At 43.1% G+C, this 25401-nt stretch overlaps 1 protein-coding gene across 3 annotated transcripts; it reads right to left on the bottom strand.

Annotated features, from left to right (window-relative positions):
- Nucleotides 1–150: 150 nt before the first annotated feature.
- On the bottom strand, nt 151–25391 carry LOC147006618 (F-box/LRR-repeat protein 4-like). 3 transcript variants are annotated; one of them, XM_085868387.1, is made up of 8 exons: nt 25280–25391; nt 24807–24964; nt 12438–12869; nt 6865–7078; nt 6286–6357; nt 5552–5686; nt 1130–1307; nt 151–598 (listed from the first exon to the last, which is right to left on the bottom strand). In XM_085868387.1, the coding sequence occupies exons 3-8, from the start codon at nt 12752–12754 to the stop codon at nt 435–437; spliced, it is 1080 nt and encodes a 359-aa protein (XP_085724513.1). In that variant the 5' UTR covers nt 12755–12869; nt 24807–24964; nt 25280–25391; the 3' UTR covers nt 151–434. The 3 variants fall into 3 exon arrangements, with proteins under 3 accessions (XP_085724513.1, XP_085724512.1, XP_085724514.1); XM_085868386.1 differs by lacking the exons at nt 24807–24964; nt 25280–25391 and adding an exon at nt 22067–22228; XM_085868388.1 differs by lacking the exons at nt 5552–5686; nt 24807–24964; nt 25280–25391 and adding an exon at nt 22067–22259.
- Between the last annotated feature and the right edge of the window lie 10 nt (nt 25392–25401).

The following is a 25401-nucleotide window of genomic DNA, read 5'->3' as shown; positions in this document are numbered from 1 at the left end:
AAATGTTATACATGTTGAACCTCTTCGCAGGGAGGTCCGAAAATCCTCCACCAACCTTGGACCATGTAGAAAATGAAACAAAGATCCTTCGCATCTGTTGTCAAAATGTGCAGGGGTGAAAGGTGAAAGAGTAACACTCCAAAAAGGGTGTTGTGAGTTTGGTAACATTTATTGGCACAAAGTTTATCAATTTGAACGTTTGGTGGATTATATTGATCAACAAAAAGTACTCCTTTCATGCGAGATCTAATTGAAAAAGGATTCGTAAAACGTCACATTAGATAAACGTGTTTGATAAATTTGATAAACTTGTAGCTTTGGCTCTAATTAAGTTCAGCATTTGGACGATCATCACCAACATGATACAATCGGTTTCTCATGCATGGATCACAGAGATCCTCAGGTGTTTGCAGCTCTTAACGGGTCATGTGACCTCACTGGAAGCTGCTATACTTGATGTGGACGTTTGGAAAACGAGTTGTCAATTGGACGGCCATCTCCTCTTCGACCCGGAAGCAGAAGGAAGCGTCAAGGAAGCGCATATGCCGACAGGTATCGAGCAGGTGAAAAATCCCTCTCGCGGTCACCAGCGGAGCGCCTGCCACACGCACACAGATATAATCGCTCCAATGAATGACAAACAAGGGTGAAAATAGCTCAAAGTCATCTGGAGCTTTGGTGTGCAGTTAACACAGTCCGAAACTACAGTACAACAGCACTCAGTGGAGCTCAATCATCCACCAGGACAACAAGGACGAAATGATTCAATTTTTGTGAAGATCTAGAACCGGATACGAGAATTTTTCTGAGTGGTTCTTCACCATTGAGAGATCGGGGGTCAAAACCGATATCTCAAAACGTTATATGGACGGATTCGGATGAAACTTGGTGGATGAGTTGTGAAGGTGACAAGAACAAGCAGATTAGATTTTGGTTCAGGTCCCGATGAAGATCCATCCCATCAGTGGACTACAAAACGGAAACAGTTCCGCCTGGAGGAGGTCCGCACTCCACCGAGTGCCGTTCTCGTTTCTACTTGCGATTTTTATTTTCCTTCCACATCGAGCAACCTCTGTAACCCTCTTGGATCCATCCACATCAGTTCCCATCATCTCCTCAATTACCGTACCAGGTATGTCGAGCTGCTCCAGTAAAGGGCAGTGATTGGCGAGAGATTCGAGGTCAGTGTCGGTGACGGAGCGGATAGCCGTTAACACCAGTCGGCGCAGTCTGGGCAGTTCTCTCAACATCTCACCGAGAGCACCACCGCCTGCCCGCACATTCGAACACCAGCCAAGGTCCAGATCCTGTGTGGAACAGTGTAAGTGTGGAGCAATTAAATCAACATAAGTATTTACATTCCCATTAATTCAAGTCCTGCATTGTAGATCACCAGGTGTGATGCCGAGCGTGTGGCCTCAAGTTCGGTTGCCGTGCCAAAAGAAAGGTATTGCGTAAACAGAGAAGCATAAACCTGCAAAGCCGACAGTCTAAATCAAGCGGCTATGGGTGTGTAAGAACTGCAGCCCGTTGGATCACGGAGTTATCTGTGGTCGGCGGCCTCAGGACCGGGTGTTGGGGAGAAACTCGAATGCTTATAACGATTTCGTTATCAAACTTTTACCATGTCATCGGAACTCAATGATGAACCTCAAGTTTTGCATCAATTGGCTCAAGGGTTTGACAGAAGAAGATACTGTATTTAAAACTTTTAACTTCAATCCAATATCACTGCCAGAACACGTGATTTGTGACGTTTTTGCTGACAAACCTTAACTGTCATGGTTCGTCCATCATATATATGAAGTTTCGTGTAGATCTGTAAAGCGGTTTTAGAGAAGAGGATTTATAAAGGATTTGATTTTTTCAATTTGAAATGACTAACTGACCACGTGACCTTTGACATCATAACTTTGAAACCAGCCTCAACTTGGGAAGTCGATCATAAAAATAAAGTTTTGCATTAATCAGATAAGGTGTGGTTTTGTGTTAAATATGGCTGCAAAACAAAGCTGCAGACAGAGCAGAACGGGGGGGGGGGGGGGCAGGACTGGAGAGGAGACAGGAGATGACAGAAAGACCACCGACCTACCTGTCGTGAGAGAGTGAGAGACCCAAAGACTCAACCTCACCGTGGGAGATCCCAATGATCCTAAATGCCTTGGTTTCCACAGCCTGAAGCCAAGAAAGGTGAGAGGCAGGAGCACCAGCCCAGAGGGGAGAGCAGTACTCCATCAGGCTGCAAAGAAAGCTTTGTATGTTGTCAGGAGCTCAGGTGGGCCGAGGAAGTACTTTGAACGACGGAGGATTCCCAGTCGGCGACTGGCTTTGGAGGCGAGGTTGGAAATGTGGCTTTCCCAGGAAAGATCATGGCAGATAGTGAGACCCAGAAGCTTGAATGAAAGGACTTCTTCCAGAGGATTATTGAGAAAGTAGATTGGGCGGGGGGGGGAGGGGCGGGGTCCAAACGGTCCTTTCAGAGAGCCAAAGAGCGAGTGTGAGATTTGTCCGGATTGAAAGACATTTTCGACGTGTTGGACCAATTTGTGATTTTATCCAGATCTGCATAGAGTGAAGAAGCTGCTGCTTGCCATTCTGAGGGATGAGAGATCGTTCGGCAGAAGGTGGAGTCATCAGCCAAGAGATAAAGAGGATTTTCCAGAGAGTTGGAGAGATCATTGATGAAAACCAGAAAAAGAACAGGGCCCAGAACGCTGACTTGGGGAACTCCAGCCTGGACAGGAAGAGGGGATGAAAGAACTCCACTTCGAGCCACACGTTGGCTGTGACAGGAGAGGAAGTCTGCGAGCCATGAGTGGAGATGGCCTTGGATACCATAGGAAGAGTGTTTGGTGAGCAGGGCAGGGTGCGAGACCGTGTCAAAAGTACACGATATGCCAAGGGATATGGCTCTGATTTCATGTCTGGCATTGAGAACCTCCATCCATCGCTGTGAGTGCAGAAGCAGCATATCCAGGGTAGAGTGAACTGGTCTGAAACCAAATTGATGAACGGAAATCAAGCCATTGGAGAAGAGGAAGGATTTAATGTCTGAAGCGATGATGGATTCCATGACCTTGCTGATGATTGCGAGAACGCTGATTGGTCTGCAGTTGCAGGGATCTGTTTTTGCACCTTTTTTATGCAGAGAGATAATCTTTACTGATTTCCAAGAAGATTGCAGATGCCCTTGAGCAAAAGTGAGGGTGAATGGAATAAACAGAGGGTGAGCAAGAGCAGAGGAGCAGGTTTTTAGGACACATGGGCTGATGCCATCTGGACCGGTTGCAGAATCTGAATCGAGGTATGACAGCAAACTCTCCACCTTGTCAAGAGAAAAGCACACAGAGTCCAGGGACAGGTGGGTGCGACTGGGGAAGGTGGGTACAGAAAGCGATGGGTTTTGGACACAAGATTTCGATGCAAACACCGAGTTTAGGCATTCAGCCTTCTCACTCGCGGTATCAGCAGTGCCGCTACTTGAGGTAAGGGAGGGGATGGAGGGTGAACATACACCAGAAACAGTTTTGATTCGATGCCACCACGATTTTGAGGAGAGAGAGAGAGGTTTGAGAGTTCAGCCTTGAGATGAGAAAGATGTTGTTTTCTGGCTCTCCTGAGGGGAGACACTCATTTGTTGTGAGCTTTATGGAAGGAACTGAGATTTCCCTCAGTTGGTCAGTCTTGCATGAGGCAAAGGCAATTGTTTCAGGACAACTGCCTCGCCACACGCTTCAGCGAACCATGGGCGGAAAGAGAGGCAGGACAACTGAAGACGAGAGGGGATAAATCTGTGCATGAGGGAGAGCAAGTTTCTTCAAAAGAATTCCCAGGATGAGTTGATGTTGAAGAAAGGAGCGATGGAAGACCAATCTGGAAGTTTGATGACTGCTTGGAGACCCTGCCAGTCAGCCTGAGTGAAATGCCAGACTCGACGGCACTGAGTTGGTTCTCTGATAACAGCCAGAGAGATGTACACTTTGACAAGGACGTGGGCAGAAGAACCGATTGGAACGGGAGAACAGCAGATATTTTCAGATAAATTTGTCAAAATCAGATCCAGAAGAGTTGGAGTGCCATTGGTTGAGATAGGGGTCGGGAAGTTGACCGATTGAGTCAGTCCCAACGAGTCACAGAGGTTTTTTGCAAAAGTGCAATGACGGGTGAGAGAGGTACCCACACCGAGCCAACTGGCATGATGAATATTTAATTCACCACATACGAGGAAGAGAGAGTTCAGATGAGAAGATCGAAGTTGGTCCATGTTTTCAGATAGTGAGGTGTAAATGGAGTCATCACTGTTTGGTGGACGGTACAGTACACATACAAACATGAGGTGGGAGTGGAGGGGAAGCCGTATTCAGAGGTATTTCTGGGGGGAGTGAGGGCAGTGCATGGAGAGTGAGGAATGAAGTCTTTGATGAAGAGAGCAACTCCTCCACCAGGACGAGGCTCAAGTCTGTCATTCCAGAGGAGGGCGTAACCAGGGAGAGATACTTGGGAGTCAGAGACTTATTGAGGGAGGAAAGATTCTGTTTGGCAGATTATGTCGAGTTTGGCAGTGGCAACCGATGTGGAAAGATGTCAGGTTTGAGCGAAGGCCCCAGATATTTGAGGTCCACACCGTTAATGAAGAGGGAGGGGAGGAAGCTTTAGGTGCAGGGGAGGGAAGGGGGATAGTAGGACAAGGGAGGAGGGTGGGAGGTCAGTTGAGTTGTTGAACGAGTGTGGGGGGTTGGAGAAGAGCTCGGGGAGAGGGCCGGATGAGGAGGAGAAAAGGCTCTTTGGTGCTGGGTTGAGGCACAGTGGGGAGTAATAACAGAGAAGGCAGAAGGCAGTTGAGGATTTGAGGAGATCGAGTGATGAGATGGAGGTGACAGGGCAGGGGAAGGAGACAGCTTTGTGGATGTGAGGGGGGGCAACTTTAAGAAGGGGGAGTGAGCGGGGAGATTGGAGAGAGAAGGATGAGGGGGAAGATTGGAGGGAGAAGGGTGAGGGGGTTGTTATTGAGAAAGGTGAGGGGGAAGCTAGGAAGGGGAAGAGTGTGATGGTTGCTTTGAGAGGGAGGGGTCAGAGGGGTGAATTGGTCAACTTGATGGGCACCCATGGTCGTTTGGACGCCAGTCGAGTCCGTCGGCCTTGGAGCGAACCTCTACAAGTAGGCTCTAAATGGGACAATGGCCACCTGAGCACGCTACTCAAGCTGACGGTCGGAGGTATGTCGCAAGGCCCAATATTGCAAGTAAATGCGACGAATATCATTTTGAAACACAACTTGCCATTGCTGCAGGTGCTGTACAGAAAATGTACATTCTTTACGAGATAAGGTGAAAACAGACAACATTGTTCCTATTTCAATGGAGAAAAAAACACTTCAAAAGCTTTCAACTTCACTCATCTTGTGATATAAATTATATTTGATGTGATAATGAACGATCTCCATCATTTCGTGTGAAACTCTAATTTTCTTTGTCCCAAATATTCCACTTTCTCCTTATTCAATAACAGAAACTTTCAAACATTGTGTCCGTGTTTCTCTCAGGCCATGCACCTCGATATCCTTACAACGGGATGTCAGGTGTGCCAATCCGACCTCCGTCAGCCCCATGGATCTCCACATATCGAGCGAGCGCAGCTGTTGGCAGTTTAAGGCCAGACTGAGTAAGACCGTGTTGGGATGTTCCACCTGAGGATCGAAAGATGAGGAACATGCATCGTGACACCCATTGCTGCGGGGAAGGAAATGCTTCTGCGAATCCCATAACACACGGGACATTCAAACTCAAACAAATCTTCAACAAAGATGTCAACAGCAGCAGTGTCCGACAAACAAGCAGTCCTCGTCTCCTTTCTTATTTCAGGCACGAGCTTTGATTCAAATTTAATTCCTTCATAATCCCGAAGCTTTTTGAAAAAAAAACAGTTGGGTATTGGAATCGGCTCTCTGTCTGTCTGTCCGTCCGTCACACTATCTCCTCCTAAACAGATGGGCAGAAATTCACCAAACTTGGTAGTTGTGATCACCACATGGCAAGAATGTAAAAGAACAAGCATTTTTCGTCATGCCCCCTGGGGTGGGGTCACCAATCAAAAAATGTAAATTTTAACATGTTTATCACAACCACACAGAGACTGAGTTTGTATTTATGTGACGAGGAAACAAAATATCAACAAATCAGATGAACTCATCCCAACCTGGAAGTAAATCAGTTTGTCGTCACAATCATAAGGGACTATCGTTTGACTTTAAAACACCTCTGCGGTGGAACAAAGAGGGGCACGTACCTCAGAACAGTCTCTGAGGTTGAGATGCCTCAACTCCGTGCACTTGGAAATTATCGACAAGAGACTCTGCGTCTGAAACAAGATGGGAGTACGATGTCATCCTTTAACACTGGTAAAATAATCCCCTTCCCATTCATGGAGCACAATGCGAGAGAGAGAAAGAGAAAGACTCACTTCGGTAGCTTATTCCAGAATTCAACGTTTTATGGAGTTTTAAAGATCCAGCAAACAGTCTGAAGATCTAAGAACCAATGTGGTGCTGTGCTCGCAAGGGGTAATGAATCATGGAGGTGACATGAAGCTGGCAAAATCATTTGCAATCTCATGGAGATTCAAAAAAAAATCTCACAGGCAGTAGACCATGTAAATTAAAGAAGGGCACGACCAAGGCCACATCGATCTTGCCAAGTTCAATGGGCTATGGAAGCAAAGTAAACGGGAAATGTATGAAATTTCCGCTTCATATGTTCCTCTCGATTTTACATTGCCACGAAATAAAATCAAGATTTACTTACAATGGTTTTAGAAATGACAAAATTGCGAGGGAGTAAACGAACATAAAATACATAAACAGCTTACATCGATACGCGTTCGGTTCAGGACGAGGCGTTGTAGCCTCTGCAAGGACGAGAGCTGCCTGAATTCCTCAGGTGGTATTCGGTTACATGACGACAGGTTCAGGTCACGAAGGTCTGGGCAGAGCATGGTTATAGATTCCAAGGACTCGTTTGTGATCCAATGGCAGCTTGCCAACTCCAGTTGCAGTAGGTGCTCAGACCACTCACCCAAGAGACTGAAAAAGTACCGCAGTCAGACATTGGGATCGTGTTTTAAACAAAGCTGTGAGAGACAAGACAAACTTCGAAACCAAGTTAACTGTGGTGGAAAATTTATTGTAAAATTTTAGCTCCATGTTTTTAGTAGTTTGGCTGTGGCTCAATTAAGCCGAATGATTGATTTAAACTTCACAAATAAAATCTTTTATCCCATAAAATAAATATATTATCGAAAACCGAGATGAGAGACAACGACTGATATAAAAGTTCATCAGAAACATGATAATTATATTGGTCTATGAGTTTGTGTCTGTGATTCGGTATTAATTATTCCCATGTGTGAGTGTTAATTGACTGAGACTTGAGTGTAATTCCAAATATGAGCCCCATGGACATGCAGATTAGGTCCATGAGGACATAATTGATACAGCTCTGTGTTCTTATTTCCACTTAAACGAATGGCTAACAACACACGCGTGCATTTTAAATGCTCGTAAAATGCTGATGATCGGATGTAAAAGGCACGGGTTGCAGGGTGTTTCACAATCTTTATTCTTCCACAATAATTTAAATGTCAGTGTGTGTGTTTTCTCCATAACTTCAAAACCATGAAACCTTGCACCCTGAAACTTTGCATGTGTACTCAGGGAACTCCAAGGGAGTGCATGGGTGATAATTGGACAAGTGCTTTATAATTGGTGATAGGTGCTTTAACAAACACTATCAAATTTAATCCACAGGTGGGCAATGAACCTTGGACGACACCATTAACTTTTGGGTCCAATTGGATCAAAGGTCAAGGTCAAGGTCACGAAAAGATCAAAATCGTTTTTCGCTCCTCACTTCGTCAAAAATGATCTGATTTACTTCAAACTAAGCTTATAGTGAACCTTATTCTATTTGTAACTTATAAACCTACCCATTCCTAAAGTGAAAAATGCATATTTGTGAAGATCGGTTGGGTCCGAAGTTTTGGGGGTCATGGTCATTGGTCAAAATTACAAATTTTCCATTAAAACTAAAACATGGCAACGAAAATACAACCTTACGGGAAAAGGACTGGCTCAAACACTGTCAAATTGTATCCACAGGTGGGTAATGAACCTCGGACGACCCCATCAACTTTTAGGTCCAATTAGGTCGAAGGTCAAGGTCAGGTCACAAAAAGGTCAAAATCTTTTTCGCTCATAACTTCGTCAAAAATGGTTTAATTGACTTCAAACTAAGACTAAAATATTCCTTATTCTATTACTTATAATCAACATTCAGGTTAAGGATATATCAAATTTAAATTTGATCCCCAAAATAACTTTATGCCTTCAATGGGCGGGATTTGTTGTTCCTGGCACCACTTGTTTTATTTTGCAACAGCTTCACAAATCGATCTCATTGATGGTTTCCCAAAGTCTAAATAACCCGATCTTAATCGGGTGACCAAGCTTATTAATAGTAGTTGGATACAACCGTCAAGGAATGGTGATGGGAAGTGATGTGATAGGACATGAGGACTGTACAACTACAACCACTCCAAAGCATCATGTCAAGGTCCTGTCAAGCTTGGTTAGGGTCCTGTCAAGGACTGCTGAGGACATGGTATAGGATTTGAAAGGACAGAAGGGCCACACAAAAATTAATTAAACGAAATAAAAACAGCAGCAGCAACAATTCCGTGAAGCAATGGCGTCCAGCACCGGAATTCTGTGACTTCAACATGGGAAAAGCTTTGAGAAAACTCTACTTTTGATCTGGTCAACCTGGATAAACTGAAGAGTGGGAAGTAAATTTATATCCTGCAAAAGAGAATTGTGACTGGTAATTATGTCGACTAAGTCTGTTGGTGATCGGAGAAGCGGTAAGAGACGAGACAGGAGAGGAAACTGATGAGAATCAATGAGAAGTGGTGACGGTTCACCTCAACCCAGGACGTCGATTACTAACTTTGCATTCAATTACTCACTTTTTAAGGACCGTAGGACTGAATTTTCCATCGTTTCCAGTCCATGAGAGACTGAGCGAGCGTGCATGGGTGAGACGAGGCTTCAAAGCTAGAAGGTCCTCCTCGCAGATAGATGGCCAGAAAGGCTTGAGGTCCAGGTGTTTGTACACGGAAGGGTTGTAGCAGCAGTTCCGCAGGGTACGGCTGCATTGAGCGAGGCAGCACAGCTCAGGGAGTGTCAGGTGAGATAAAATAATTTCGATAATCTGTCGTGGAAGTAAGGCAGCAAAAAAACATCGATTTAATTATCAGTGCAAAACCTGACCAACTGTCACTGTCCAGATAGTCAAGGATGTCAATCAAATGATAAACCAGTCACTCTTAAAACAACCCAGGTAACGACTAGTGAAGCCATCAAGGACTTCCAAACACAAACAGATTTGGACAGCCATTTCAATGTTGACACCATCGTCTGAAACCATTCTGAAGCCAAACAATGAGATGATGTGATCTGGAAAACCAAGTTTTCACAGAATAAGAAAAGATGACGAGGAAGGGTTCACATACTCACCTCGAAAGGTAAAAGGGCAAAATATCCATTATTTGTGAAGGGGAAAGCTTCTCTTCCTCTTCATTCGCCATCCTTTCTTCCTCCAGATGTTCAACCATATCTCGTCTCCCACTTCTTTCCATCGTGTTTTGTTTCTTCTGAAGACTTTCTGACTCAGCAAGATCTTCATCCTTGCTCATCATTCGTTGCATGATGTTCACAGGGATACCGTGCAGAACAACAGCGGCCAGTTCCAAGCAGAAAGTGCTCAGGGAACAATTGTACTCCAGACGGAGGACGTTCGTTGCAAAACCCGGTGGTTGTATCGGTGGGGAAAACGTGATTTGGTCGTTCGGTGGAAGATTGGTGTCCACAGGGCCGGACCACAGCGTCCGCCACCTGCATCGTACATCACCAAAGTAAACCTTTTGAGGAGAGTCCTTTTGATTTTACTATGAAGTAGACATTGTGTATTAGGGTGTGACTCATGTCGAACATCATCTCCAATGTGATACAAACGGATGTGTAAAAGGACATGACTCCCATTATTAAATAAATTAACAAATAAATGAATGAAACTTGATGTTGCATTCAAAATTTACACAATGATCCCCTTAAGCTGTGTGAAAAGTAATGGCTTGAGGATGAAGATCTTCCAGTACAATAGGGGACTGACAGGATGGTCGAGACTCCAGAGGTACACACACTCACCTTCAAGCCTTGTCGCCTGGGTTCGAATCCCGACCCAGTTACAAACTGTCATCCTGATGCTTCACAGGGAAGGTGATTCATCAATGTGTGTGTCGTCCCTCGGATGGACGTTACAGAGCCCATCGTGTCTTTCGTGAAGAGGAGGCGAGCTCTTGCCGACACCATGGTCAAGTTACAAATTCCTGCATTTCCTGATGTTAAGTCAGCCAACTCAACCAGTAAGCCAACACCACGCTTTCTAGGTACATCTCCATGCGATTTCCGGAAAGGCATTCAATCATTCAATCACAAAGTGGTCTTCAAATGGGATTTGTCAACGACAAAGTGGTCTTCAAATGGGATTTGTCAACCAAAAAGTGGTCTTCAAATGGGATTTGTCAACCAAAAAGTGGTCTTCAAATGGGATTTGTCAACCACAAAGTGGTCTTCAAATGGGATTTGTCAACGACAAAGTGGTCTTCAAATGGGATTTGTCAACCACAAAGTGGTCTTCAAATGGGATTTGTCAACCACAAAGTGGTATTCAAATTGGAGAGCCTCAATTAACGGATTTCAGGGGGGATTGGGAGAGTGAGTGGCAGAGGATGTCGGGATTGACAATCGGAAGTTGGAGGAAGGAACAGACATGTTAAAAAAAGTGCAGGTAGTGGGCAAAAAAATGAAAACACCAATGTAAAGTCACTTTACAGGGCGTTGGGCCACCACGTGCGGCTCGTAGGGCAAATATGTGCCGTGGCATAGAGTCCAGCAAGGTCTGGCATTCTTCAGGAGGGATGTGCACCATTCTTCCATGAGAAAGTCAATCAACTCACACCTGTTTGATGGAGGTGGAAAACACTCTCAGACGTCGTTCCTCAATATCGCATCAATGCTCGATTGGGTTCAGACCTGGAGACTGAGAAGGCCATGACATATAGAGAACATCAGTGTCATGCTCATCAAACCAGTGGGTGAACACACATGCTCTGTGGATTGGGGAATTGCCATCCTGTCCGCATCTGCGGCATCCTGTGTAAAACACTTGCTCACGGTCCATTCCAATCATTATCCCATCAGGGATAAGAGTCACCGTCCCCTCCTCCTTGACCTGAAACTTAACCCGATATTGCCGAGTCCCGGTCCATATACCCAGACCATTTCAGATATATCATGGTGGCGTCTTCACTTCAACATATCAAGCCAACCAATACTGCACATCATGATCAGTAACACTCTCATTGTGGAGGATGGCCGTCACTACCCTCTGATGGTCAGAGAGGGCTTCGACTGCCCATTCAGCCAAAGACCCCGTTGACCGAGCAGTAGTCCACCTCACCAAAAAGTCGGTAAGCCTTTCAGCTGAATGAAAGGTACCTCAAATTCGCGGGCCAATGGGGAACAAAAAAAATCCTGAGCCTTGAACCCCAGCAGGCCTAACAATACCGTACTTGGTGGAACGGGTCCTGCTTTCTCAAACTTGAATCGGACGCAGTTATGGCACCTGCTCGCCCAGCCAGAGTCCTGAGGAGAGCGGGGACAACACTTGGAAAGAGTTGGGGGAGGGAGTGAGGTGGTGGCAAGGAAGCGTGAGGCTAACTTCCTGCCTGGTGGACAAGGCCTTCCAGACAGGAGGAAGGTCGGGGAAAAGTAGAAAGGGAAAGATGAACGAAAACAAGACTAAGCAGAGAAAACGTAAAAGATAAACAAACAGACGAGATTGGTGGAAAATAAAGAACGAAGAATAAATGCAACAAGGCGAACAAACTAAAAGGGGGAAAAACTCATCACTGAGGTTTATCCTCTTGCAGCCATGCTCGCCGTAATTATCAACAACCAGGCCTGTGCAACATTTTATACATGACCCGAAGCATGCTGGGATGTCAGTTGCTGGGCACATGGGCCACACCTGTGTGGAAGCTGTTGCTTTCAATGTACTCTCAATTTACCCAGGGGTTTCCAATATTTTGTCCACCATCTGCAGATCAAATGTTTAAAAAACCAGGTAACGAGTTCATTGAAATAACGAAGATGTTATTGAAGACCAGTAAGACCAGTAAGACTTACATCATCATGTAAGACCAGTAAACGGATAAACATACTCTCAAAGCAAACGATAATTGGTCATTTCATCCCTTTTGGACTCGCGAGCATAAAGACTTTAAAACTCGTTGGAGATTGAAAGCAAAAGGGTCATTGGTACCTGCAAACAGCAGAGTTTTTACTGTCATCCCAGGACCTGGCCAGAATCCGAACCACATACCCAGGGTGGCACGAATCCAAGACCAACACCTTGGTAGGGAAGACGGGCTCGTTGAAAAGTAACTCGATGAAATCCTGGCTTTTAAACCACTCGGGATTATTGGGACAACGTCTGGGTGTCCATGGGGACAAGTGGTCCCACCACGCCACGTATGCTCTCGGCACGGCCACGTGCATGCAGTTCCCGTTGAGGGAAGATATGTTCGGTTGACTCACCAGGTTGCAGATGGAATTGTATCGTCCACACTGGGAGCTCATGTCCAAAACTTGGCTCACATATTGAGACAGCTCGAATTGAGGCGACTGCGGGAACAAACCTTCAAGGTCTTCCTGCAGTCCGGGTGCATCTCCACACTGTTGTTTTCTCCTGATCCTGTAAGGCAGGAGTAGAGGATAAATGGGGCTTCTGAGGCAGCCATTCAAATGAATGGGGAAAAAGGGAAAAACTCTCTGACTCAAGACCCAAAAGCCCAAAATAGGAGACTGATTTTCTCCCCCTCCCATACAAGCAAATGCAAAATTGAGACTGACTCAAGCCCCAAAAGTTTAAAATAGGAGACTGATTTCCTCCCCCTCCCATACAAGCAAATGTAAAATAGGAGACTGATTTCCTCCCCCTCCCATACAAGCAAATGTAAAATAGGAGACTGATTTCCTCCCCCTCCCATACAAGCAAATGTAAAATTGAGACTGACTGATGAAAGCTTTCACTGATATCAGACTGACTGATAACCTCCCATCTTGGGCGGAGTCTCGATTTGAGGGGATACGAATCCCTGCCCACGTTCGCGGTTGAACGCACGAAGAACAATGGCGCCGGTCAGAGCGGGGGGGAGCGTGTGAAAATAAAAGAAAAACCCTCTCAAAGTAACTCACAGAGCATTTACATTTAATCACCCTTTAAACACGGGCAAGGAAGCTATCTATAACACATACCGATATAACTAATCTATAGGACATGAATGTTGTGTGCGATAGGTTTCCAAATTCGTAACTGTGTCGCCCACGTCGTTCTCAAGCTGCCTCGCCCGAACCATCATTTCCGATCTGGTACACACCCTGGGAAATCCATTGTTTTGTAATATCCCATGACGTCATGACTCACGGTTCATATAAACAAGCTGTGTGCCGATTGCGTTGCATTTACAGAATGGAGCATTCAGATTCTTACGAGAACGTTACGGATCAATCGTTTTCACCAGATGACAGGTGAGATTTCACAACCCAATTTATTATTTATTGTTTAAAACAAAATTAAATCACTAATTATTGTATGTCTTTTCCTAACATACATTTTCCTAACATTTTCCTTTTCCTAGTTTCTTTCTTGTCTTTCCTTAGGATGTCCCCATCGTTGATTATTGATGTGGAGAACCAATTATATTAATTAAACGACGAATGGATAAAAATAAACGACTTTCTTGAAGAGATTCGGATTTTCAGAAGAGAAATAAAAGATACCATTACAGACTGGGAAGCATTACTGTCATGTCCTCTAATCTTGAAAGACCCGACTTCAAGGTGAGAAACAACACGTGTACGTGTGTATTTGTGTTTGTGTGTGTGTCTATCTTTGATACGTGCATGTGTGTATTTGTGTTTGTGTGTCTGTCTCTCTGTCTTTGTCTATGTCTATCTATCTGTCTCTCTGTTTATCTATCTGTCTCTGTCTGTCTCTGTTTGTCTCTGTCTGCCTCTCTGTCCATCTGTTTTGATATCTCCCTTGAGTTTTGACTATTTTTATTTTTCAGTTTAAACACCTGTCTGGTTGAACCAAGCACACAAGTTCATCGTCTGCAGGAAACTGACATGAAACTCAAGACATCTGGCGCAGACTGCTTGGAAATGCGTATTATCTATTTTTACAACTGAATATTTAATATTTTCAATCGTGATGAATTATACTTGTTTTTCTTATAATTATCTGATTTTGAATTACAAGAAAAGAATAAAGAGACGTAAAGGAGGGGTGGGTGGGGTAGGTGCGCTCCCCCAACGACCCATCACCCCTCATCCCACCCTCCTCCCCTCCCCGTGTGTGTGTGGGGAAGGGTGGGGGTGTGATGAGGGGGGCGGTGGGTTAAAGTTGGGGAGCGCACAGGGGGGGATGAGGGGGGTGGGTGGGGCTTGTGTGGGTGGGGATTCTGTGAGCTGCATTTATGTGGGTGGGGTTTGTGTGGGTGGGGCTTCTGTGGGAGGGATTTGTGTGGGTGGGGTTTGTGTGGGTGGGGCTTCTGTGGGTGGGGTTTGTGTGGGTGGGGTTTATGTGGATGGAGTTTGTGTGGATGAGGCTTCTGTGGATGAGGTTTGTGTGGGTGGGGTTTGGGTGGGCGGGGTTTGGGTGGGGGGGGTTGATGTGTTTGGAGCTTGTGTGGACGGGTGGATGTTTGGGTGGGGCTTGTGTGGATGTGCGGGTGGAGAATTTTTTAATTAAATAAACGTGTTGTGTGTGCGGAACTAATTAACGAATCACTAATTATGTGAATATGATTAATGTGGTTTTTGTTGGTGGAGCTTGTGTGGGGTGGGGTTTATGTGTGTGGAGCTTGTGTTGGGTGGGGTTTATGTGTGTTGCTTGTGTGGATGGGTGGAGATTGTGTGGGGTGGGGTTTATGTGTGGATGGGAGGGGATTGTGTGGGAGGGGCTTGTGTGGGCGGAGTCAAAGGGGCGGAGTTTAAAAAGGGGCGGAGTCAAAAAATTCAATTTATCTTTGTCTTTTGTAATTCCTGTGAATAAAATGAACCTAAAATCTCTTCCCCCTTTAAATCATATCCCTTAAAAGTCCAAGGAACTGTATCTATCACATCAACGATTTTAAAAAGCTCATTTGTCCACCGCTTTGTGTAACCTTTTTCAAAATGAGATTTCCACCTATATATTCTTACCATATCACCAACTTTGAACTTAGGCTTTCTGACATTAATCTCTTTTTCATATTCTAATTTTGTAAATGTTTCTGATGGTTTAGTATTCATTGAGGCATGAATCGTATCATTATACTTATCTACAATATCCTGAATAAAAGATGACCATTGTTGAGAACCGAGTTGGGTGAATTTTTTATATAGTCTCTCTTTTAAAGTGCGATTGAAGCGCTCAATAACAACCGCTTTTCCTTCATTAAACGTACTGTATCATGTAATGCTGTTATTTCAAAGAAAATTCATAAATGTCTTGTTATAGAACTCTCTACCCTCATCAGTCCACATTTTTTTTATGTTTTCTCTGACTTTTATTAAATATCTGTTGAAAGGCTAACATAAGAGTATAACCTGTTTTGTTTTTTAAAGGGACAACCCATGTATATCTACTCCTCAAAGCAATAACGGTTAAAGCACATTTGTACCCCTTATCATTATTGAGTTCAATCAAATCAGCGGACCAGATATAATCAACTTCCTTGGAATAAACCTTCCTTCTATGAAACTTTGTGAATACTGGTTTATGTAATTAATCAGTTAATTGTTCTTCAGTCTTAATGACATCATTAGAGCCTATTAGTTTTTTTAATTTCCAAGCTCAAGTTTCAATTTAGTACTGATCATCTTCTTCACGATGAACCTATCAACTTTTTCTCTCAAGGTTGGATTTTGTATCAGAGACAAATTATATAACATTTCTCTCTCAGCTTCATGCTTTTCTTCCAAAGGTGTGGAATTCCCACAATCAATATCGTGCCTTCATCAACCCTATTGATGGGTTTACTTCATGGTTTAGGATTGTCTGCCTCATTTAATGTTTTATCCAAGTTTGTTCCTGGACCACAGAAAGAATACCCTGGTAGATGTAATTCCCCTGGTATTCCAGTCGTTGTAAATTTACTTCACCGTTCTATCACCGAATGAATATAGTGTAAATTTCATCATTTCATATACAGCAGAGACATAATCAACCGCTTCAGCTTCTTGTGTTCCAATGTACAAACGAACACCATCAAACATTTTCCAGAAGAAATAATTTACGAGTGTAGCGTTTGCGTGATTCCCAGCCTGAGTGAATGTAAATTTACACAACAAGAAACTTTCGGATAGATTCAAATAAGTTTGTTGATTATTTATTTCAAAACTTTTTGTTCCAATTGCATTCCCGTCTGTTCCAGTTATTGCATTTATCTTGAAGTAATCTTCTTTTTTAGTGGAGTTTGAGATGACAAAGGTATCATCCAAATCATAGATACTATCAATTGCTTCCATACATGTATTGATTTCGGAAAAAAGGGGAAAAAAAAGATGGATGTCTCATTATCTCATTATCAAAGATTATGTCATCTTGAGGAAAAAAGATGTTCAAACTTTTGGAACCCTGACCCAAGTATGTGAATAATTATTTTCTGTCGTTCTTGGGGAGACAACTGAGTTTTGCCTTTCTTAATTTCTTTTATTGCTTGTAATTTATGAGATTCCTTTTGGGCATCTTTTATACTCTTTATAGCACCCGATACATTTCCCACAGCAGAAGCAGTTGAATCAATTCGGTCTTTATGTTTTAGAATAGTTGAACCTATACCCATTAGACAATTAGAGTATCAATGATCCCATCTCCTTTTTTTCTAAATTGATGTCTGACACCCATTTGTCTCTTAGGTTTATTGTATCCTCTACCAAGATACATACCTTCTCACCCTTGGAGTATGGGGAAAGAACATCCCATCCCATGTTATTATTTTATATTTTCCCAACTCGTGTTTCCTCACAATAAACATTGTATTTATTTCTTGGGAAACTTCACATAGGTGAATTTTGATGGATATAATTTCTCCATTCAAAGAAATCAAGCGATTATCTTGGTCCGTTAATCCTAAAATTTACTCTGTATATGGTTTTCCCTGACACAGGTGGATAAACCAGATTTTTGGGTTCCATATTGAATTTATAACCCATTGGGGTTGAGTATGTGCTGAATAAAATTATTGTATTTGTTCTTATTCCATCATTATAAGCACCATGAATCAAATGACAGTGAATTAATACCGAATTTATTCCTGAGGATATTTGAATGACATTATCACTGTAAAACGTCCCATGAGTTTCAATTTTTTTTGAGGAGAAACCCAAGAACTCTCTAAATGAATTATCAATTGTGAAATCAACCTTGTAGTTATTTTTAAGTTTAATCGTTGATTTTGAAGTATGTTTTTGAATATCTATAACAATATTTTTTGGTTCATCACCCTGTTCTTTCAGAAGACGAACAATTTCGGAAGATATTTGAGAAATCTCATGCTCTGGGTGAAGCTGTTATAGTTTTGTATCCACTTCCTGGATTACAACAAAACTTGTCATTTTTCTCGGTTATATTAAATAAGCTATTATAAGTTTCCATGGACAATAAAGACGCCTCATATTCTTTTGTTGTGTCAAGTTGTCGTGGGTATGGGAATGAAGATGTGTGGTCGCTTGTTGTGAAATGAAAATTAATGATTGTGCTTCTCATGTTATTTAAAATGAGATAAAATGTCTTTGGATTGACATTTATTAATTATTTTCATGTTCATTAACTGGTCTAAAATGGCTGATGCTTCATTAAAGCAATTGTTATTTCCAGCCTTCTTACTACCTAACAACAATAACAGTCTATTAAGTAATTGTGATGAGTCATTTGGATGAAAACTAACACCTGAACCAAGGATACTTGAAACCTGAATAATGTGTTTCTCCTTCTCATTCTTCCTACTTTTACCAGAAAGACTAACCCGATAATTAAGAGAGTCCAGCAGATCAATATATACTCCATCATCATTATTTTGAATATCCAATGGTTTATCAAAATACTTTAATTCTTCCCTCACAGTTGAACCTTGTCTCCCATCTTTTGTGAGAAGAAACATTAATCTGGGGGTTAATTTAACAGGAAGTTGAGCAGAACTCAAGAACCTTAATTCATTGTTAAATATCAATCTTTTTTTGAGCAAGATGAAATATTGCTGGTTGTTCTGTTGGAATGAGTCCTGCTTTCGTTTTTGAATCCGCTGAATATTCATTGTTTTGAAGAGCATTCACAATATAATCAGGGGGTTGATTAATCTCTTCCAGTTGTTGAAATAATTATCCTTCATCATCATATTCTAATTCTCCTCTATGCTCTTATTCTTTCTCCATCATTTGACTGAAATCTTTCAATATTTGAAGTTTTTTCAGAGTATATTCTAACGTGGGAAATGTGGAAACATCTATAATTTTTTCTTGGGAAGTTTTTTAAAGTGGTTAAAAAAAATTTCTCTTGTTTTCTTTCAAACGCTTCTTCACCCGTTAGTTTCTTTCTGCGTTTCTTCTTTATGTCTTCATGTTTTTTTACAACTTTTGAAACCAACTCTTGATGTTCCTTTAATCTTCTTGCTCTTTCTTTCGCATCCATTTATTTATTGGAAAATATCATTTAATGAATTGTAAAGATCAACACGGAAATTTTCCTTTTCTTTATCATTAAAGTAGATGTGTTCAAATGAATCCTTTTCTTTAAATATTTCATCAAATTTTTCATTAACATTAATACGAGTTGTAATTTCTTCTTCACTCAGACTTGTATCTCTGCTTTTCATACGTTTGCGTTGAGTTTCTTCATCAACATCAAAACCGAATGATAAAATCTTAACCCCGCTCAGATGTTTAATAATTTGTCTCATTCCTTCTGGATAAGTTTCTAACATCCCAAGAACACCAGATTTTAGTTTCTTTAACTCACTCTTACAATGTGAATATTTTGTTGTACCAAGAGAAACCTCCTCAAATATTTGACCTTCATTCCTCAATCGCATATGTTCCTCAACTGAAATATAGTAATAATTTTTACCTTCTACTTCTCCAGGTCTTGTCATTATTCCTAACATAAGAAGTCCTAACAGCCTTGGTTATCACTTTCTGTCACGATCTTTTCTGGGAAAGCCACATCTCCAAGCTGGTCTCCAAAGCCAGTCGCCTACTGGGAATCCTACATCGTGCAAAGTCCTTCCTTGATCCTTGGCACACCTGAGCTTCTAACCACGTACAAAGCTTCAATCCTCAGCGTGATGCAGTATGCTCTACTCTCTGTGTTGGTGCATCTGCCTCACATCTCGCTTGATTTCATGCTGTGGAAACCAAGGCTTTTGGGATCATTGGTATCTCCCCCGATGAAGCTGATTCTTTGGGTCTCTCACTCTCTCACAGTTCGGTGGTCTATTCCTGTCTTCTACCATCTCCTCTCCAGCCTTGCCCCCCCCGCCCCCTTGCTCTGTCTGTGCTCTGCCCCCCTATAATTCTGCAAGGTGTTCAAAGTCCGCCAAAAATCCCCTTCTGGTGAAACTGCGAAAATCAAGAATCACTGCTCACTTTCACTCTTCCATTCCTCCTTTTTCCCGCCTCTTCAACAAACTCCCACACTCTCTTCAATACAACTCCTCCCTCCGGGTCTTCAAAACAGCTGTTCACCACCACCTTATATCTTCACCCATCCAAAATCACGATCTTTTCTTCCTCCGTTAATCCACCCCAAACCCACCTCCTTCAATTTCCGTTTTCCTTCCTGAAAGTCCCTTTGGTACGATATTGTTTACCCCGCACCATCCCTCTCCCTTCCACAGATCTCCTGTTGTCTCTGTTCTCCACTATTTTGTGCTTCCCTCTCCCACCACTCTTGCCCCCTGCCTTGCTGTATGTTCTGTGTGTTCGCTCTTCCAAGAGCCTCACTATGGATTACAAAAAAAAAACAATGGATGCCACATCCCATTCCAGATGCTTGTATTGGAACATTTTGGCATGGAGCTCAAAGTACAAGTGTCTGCTTGAACCTGTTCAACATCGCATGGATATCCCCAGTGCTCCGCTCAGTTGCGACCCCCATTTGGTGTCCAACGCACGTTCGTGGCCAGGTAGCGCCACCAAATACCCTCGCCCAATGTTAGTCATGGAGATGAGTCAGGTGGTGAGGGACAGAACGAATCGGGCCATTTCCGGCGTCAAGTCTTTGCAGGGGCAGGGCTAACGCTCGGGAAAGCGTTGGTGCACCAATGGGGGAGTTGGGAAACGCCTACTAACTGTCCTGGTCCGACTTTGTGATCCTCACCAGCCAGATTTCTTCAAAATACCCTGCGAAGAAGTTGTAGTAGTTCTTGGGTCTTAGTTCAGTTCTGGGTTGCCAGAGAGAGTGAGAGACAGACAGACAGACAGAGACAGAGACAGAGAGTCGGAGAGATAGACAGACAGACAGAGAGATAGAAGGGGAGAGAGAGAGAGCAGGACAGACACACAGAGAGACAGAAAGAGAGAGAGAGAGAGAGAGATCTGCTTTTTCTCCATTCTCTAACAGCTATCTTCTCACACATTCTGTGTGGTATGTTGTGAACACAGAAGAGCAATCAACGAGGGAAAGTCACGCCAAACGTTCTTTCAGAGCGACCCCACACACACGCACCTCTTTCCATTTCCCCTTCTCTGCACCTCATTGCACCTCCTCCGACCACGCACCTTAGACATCCTCAGTTTTCCTTTCCTCCCTCTCCTAAGTGACTGGGAAGCATGGGCCCGTCAGCCATGCCAGTTACAAAGAAGGTTGCCAACACCTTGTACTCTCTCTCTCTCTCTCTCTCTCTCTCTCTCTCTCTCTCTCTCTCTCTCTCTCTCTCGCTCTCTCTCTCTCTCTCTCTCTCTCTCTCTCTCTCTCTCTCTCTCTCTCTCTCTCTCTCTCTCTGTCTCTGTCTCTCTCTCTCTCTCTCTCTCTCTCTCTCTCTCTCTCCCCCCTCTGTATCTGTTGCTCTCGAACTTCACTCGGAGTATGTTTCTGATGGTGCCTGTCTTAGTATTAGTAAGGAGTGTCAGTTCGTTATATCAGGAGAAGTCCACACTGTATCCTTTGTTGCATCTCTGTAAATATTTCCCCTCCCTTGTTATCAAGGAAAAAAACACATAAAATGTCATCGCCCCCGTTGTGTTGGTAATTTTGCTTTCGGAGTTGAAGGGCGAGCCCATATTTATTTACAACAAAAATGGCTGCCAGTCGGACAACTTTGATCTGATCTCGAAAAAAACATGACATGCGCATGTAATCCATCATTTGTTATCTGTGTACCAAGTTTGAATAAGATTGGGAAATGCATGTCCGAGAAATGGTCAAGGACGTGTTCAACATCGGGTTTTTTTACAACTAAAATGGCCGACCCCCATCCCCCCTCTTTCCCTCCTCTACCCCCCCACCTCCCCCTTTCTCCCCAACTCCATGTTTCCCTCAGCGAAGTGACCGGTTGTATTTGCTCGTGAAAAAATATCATCAGTGAGAATTGATGAAGAAGAATAAGAAGACGTGATCTGACTGACGAGCAGATGTGAGATCACCTCAGGATAATGATCGAGTGAATGGAGGAGAATGTTCGTGAAGAACAACATGACGTCATTCGATTAAACACGTCAGCGAAGCGACGATTACTATTTCTGGTACATCCGATATTTCGATTTCTGCCCTGAAGAAACCCCAGTCCTTCCACTAATGAACGACGTCGACGTCGTCCTCCAATTCGGTTCATTGTTGTTTGTGTCAAAGGGAAACTGAGGTGATGTTCAACGATCTGGAAGGTTCAGGTAAAGGGAGTAAAGACTTACATGTTGTGAGGCCTCCACTCCTGCTGTATCAAGGCCGACTCGATCTTTTATCACAAACCTCGGAACCAGGAACACGTGATGAAAAGTCCGTCGCCGTTGACTCCGCCCCCAACGTACGGAAATGGCGGCTTGTTCCGTCCAGATGACGTCATCACGTTCTCACGTGGTATCATTCAAAAACCTACTTTAATCCCATCAGAGTACATTTTACTCGTTAAATTCTTTCCCAGATCTACAAAAATCTACATTTGCCACACTTCCCGTGTTCAATCGGTGTTGTGCTGATATTTGCAAATAAATGAAACGTGTGAACTGGCCAGCTGGCCCATCGTGCCTGTGTGACATTTTACACTTACACTCTTTTAAATCCCACTCTTCCCTCCAGGTGTTTAAAACAGCTGTTCACCACCATCTCTGATCTTCCTCCATCGAAGATCACGATCTTTTCTTCCCCCTTTAATCCACCCCAAACACACCTCCTTCAAATTCCCTGATTTCCTTCCTGAAAGTCTCCGTCGTCCCCATCTTGTTTACCCCGTGTTCTCCGCCACATCCCTCTCCCTTCCACAGATCTCCTCATGTCCCTCTTCCACAGTTTTTTCCTTCCCTCTCCCACGGCTATTGTCTCCTGCTCCACTTGTTGCACGTTCTTTGTGTTCGCTCTCATATGAGCCTCGACATTGTTCACCAAACTTTCTGTGAAACTTCAGCAGATTTAGTGAAATTGAGTGATATTGAGTCGGGGTCCCACAAGACCCCAGTTGGTAAGATTCGGTTGTAAATATGTTGGTAGATGAGGGTTAAGTTAAGGTACGAAATTGAATTCACATATTACAAATGGAAAAGGGAAGTTGGACTTTGATACAATTAATCATTTATATTCGTCCATAAATAACCATAATCAGATTAAATCACCAACTTACATTGAACTCGGAAAGTAATCAAAGATTCTGAAACGATTGAGAAAAACAAACAATTTCATGGTTAACACCTGTACACCTGATCATAAGGACGGACAAAGAAAAAACCCTGACAGGTGATGTGAAGAACTTCCTATAAGAGGAACAACAAACACAGTTATGGGATTAAAGATATCCCAAAGTTTGAGAAACAAAATAGAATTCCAGTTCATGTTTAGACTTTAAATAAATAAAAATTAATCGTGTGTGTGTGTGATTGTTTGAGTGTGTGTGTGTGTGTGTGTGTGTGTGTGTGCGTGTGCGTGCGTGCGTGCGTGTGTGTGTGTGTGTGTGCGTGTGCGTGCGTGCGTGCGTGTGTGTGTGTGTGTGTGTGTGTGCTAGTGTGTGTGTGTTTCCACCTCCATTTTTTGGTAAGGGGTCATGTTTGAAAGAGCAAGTTGTGAAGTTTTCTTGTTTTCACAGTTTCGTTCGAGGGTTCTTTTCAGGATCGTCACTGAACTTTCAACTGTCGTTCGTTTGGCGTCGAATTCATTTTCCGAAATGATTTTTAAGGAGTCAGTGAAGGTTTTCTTTATCATTCCTAAAGCTCCGACAATCACCGGTATAATTTCAGTTTTCTTCAGTTTCCAAGTCCTCTTGACCTCCATTTTCAGATCCTGGTATTTTGTCATTTTCCTGATTTCTGTATCATTTCATCCAAAGTCATGGAAACTGAAACGTCGATCAACAATGCCGACTTTTCCTTTTTGTGTTTGAGCACCATGTCCAGACACAATGCTTTGTTTGCAATGTCCACACTTGGATGGGATAGATGTAAATGTGGATTACTCTTCAGATGCTGTCATGTCTTTCTGTGTACAGCTGTTCTGACATGAGTATTTTACATCCTGAAAGGAGGTTCCTGGTACTTCCTGTTTCTTCAACACAAAACCTGAATTTGTCCGATTGTCTCAATCCCGCCATTTTCTGCAAGGTATGAGTGTCGTGTCCTTGGTCACAGCATTGATGACTCGTTCTCCATCCCAAATAATTTGATCTCTTCTTTGCAGGTCCAAAGATCCTTCCTTGTCGATCCTTGCTTTGTTGAGCTCTTTTTTAAATCTTCCTGCTCTTTTGTCATTTTCCCATTTGTTTCACTGTATCTGCAGATATTTCTTTTTTGTAATTTCCCTTTGTTATTTTTTTTTTCAATCATTGGGGCTGTGTTTGTTTATGTTTCGTTTTCCTGTGTAGTTCCTGTAATTTACACCTGTTTTCCTTCACCAATCTTATAGACTTTGCAGTGGAGGATGATTTCCTTCTCGTCGAAGCTCCAGCTTTGTTCATTTAATCTTCTCCCATTTGTCTGGTGCCGAGCCGCTGTTGGTTGGAGAACAGGCGACACCATTTTATCTTTTATCTTTGGTGTAGTGTGCTGTGTGAGTTAGTTTGTGGTTATTTAAGTGTGATAACCGATGAAACACTGCAGAACACAGAACACTTGTACGGTTTGTCCCCAGTGTAAACTCGTTTATGTTCATTCAAGGTTGATAAATGACGAAAAACCTCAGAACACACTGAACACTTGTTCTGATTCATTACCAAACTTGATGGTGATTTGTACATTGGGGGAATAACAAGTACCGGGTATACTGTTGTTACATTCACTCTGTAGAGTTATATTATAATTATTACTTATAAACAATAAAACCATAACATGAAGAATGAGTTTGTAATTCAAACCTTCGTATCGAAGGAACGAATCATCGATAAACTCGGACTCGATCTTCACTTTCACAACAGAATCTGAAACATAAACAATCGGAGCGAACGTCACGTACCGGGTCCGGACTCCTTATCCTCGGGTGAACCGACCATGGACCTGCGGTCGAAGGGAGAATCTCCCGCGTTTCCTCCATAGGAGCCGCTCGTGAATCCTGGGGTGTTTGCTTTGTGATCTTCACCAGAGAGTGCTCGGGTCATCCTGCACCGTCTGGGACTGTAAGTACAGTGTAGTAAAGGAAGGTACGCTGTGGTACACCAGTCAATCACGTGACAAACCAAAACAGACCAGGAAATACAAGAAAAGTTCCGGGGGTATTCGATCAGTCAATACTATATTTGTGCCTGGTGTTGGCTTAATGGCGAGAGTAGTGGGCTTGGGATCCTTGGGTCCTGAGTTCAAATCCCCTTGGCTGTTGAATTAATTCCAGGTGGGGTTGACTCAGCCTGTCATCCTTGTTATCCAACCTTGTTAACAGAACATTACAAGGACGAAACCGATCGTGATGGCAGAACGTTTTCGATTTTGCACCTCTTCCCAGGGAGGTCCGAAAATCCTCCACGAACCTCGGACCATGTAGAAAATAAAACAGTATTTGCATCTGTTGTCAAAATCTGTAGGGGTGAAAGGTGAAAGAATAACACTCAAAAAAG

This window comes from Eptatretus burgeri, unplaced genomic scaffold (genome assembly GCF_056783735.1).
Source record: "Eptatretus burgeri isolate ZD-2024b unplaced genomic scaffold, Ebu_testis_v1 Ebu_testis_scaffold_3160, whole genome shotgun sequence".
In the NCBI taxonomy this organism is placed as follows: Eukaryota; Metazoa; Chordata; class Myxini; order Myxiniformes; family Myxinidae; genus Eptatretus; species Eptatretus burgeri.
Note: the sequence above shows the minus strand (reverse complement) of the source record. Positions and strands in the feature narration are given on the sequence as shown.

Bases quoted from the DNA above. Each gene is read 5' to 3' on its own strand.
- LOC147006618 (XM_085868386.1), bottom strand. The intron at 7,079-12,437 runs GTACCAATGACC...GTACTTTTTCAG, and splicing joins AAAAACTCTGCTGTTTGCAG to TCTCTTGGGTGAGTGGTCTG. The intron at 599-1,129 runs GTACGGTAATTG...TGCGTGTGGCAG, and splicing joins GGAGCAGCTCGACATACCTG to GCGCTCCGCTGGTGACCGCG.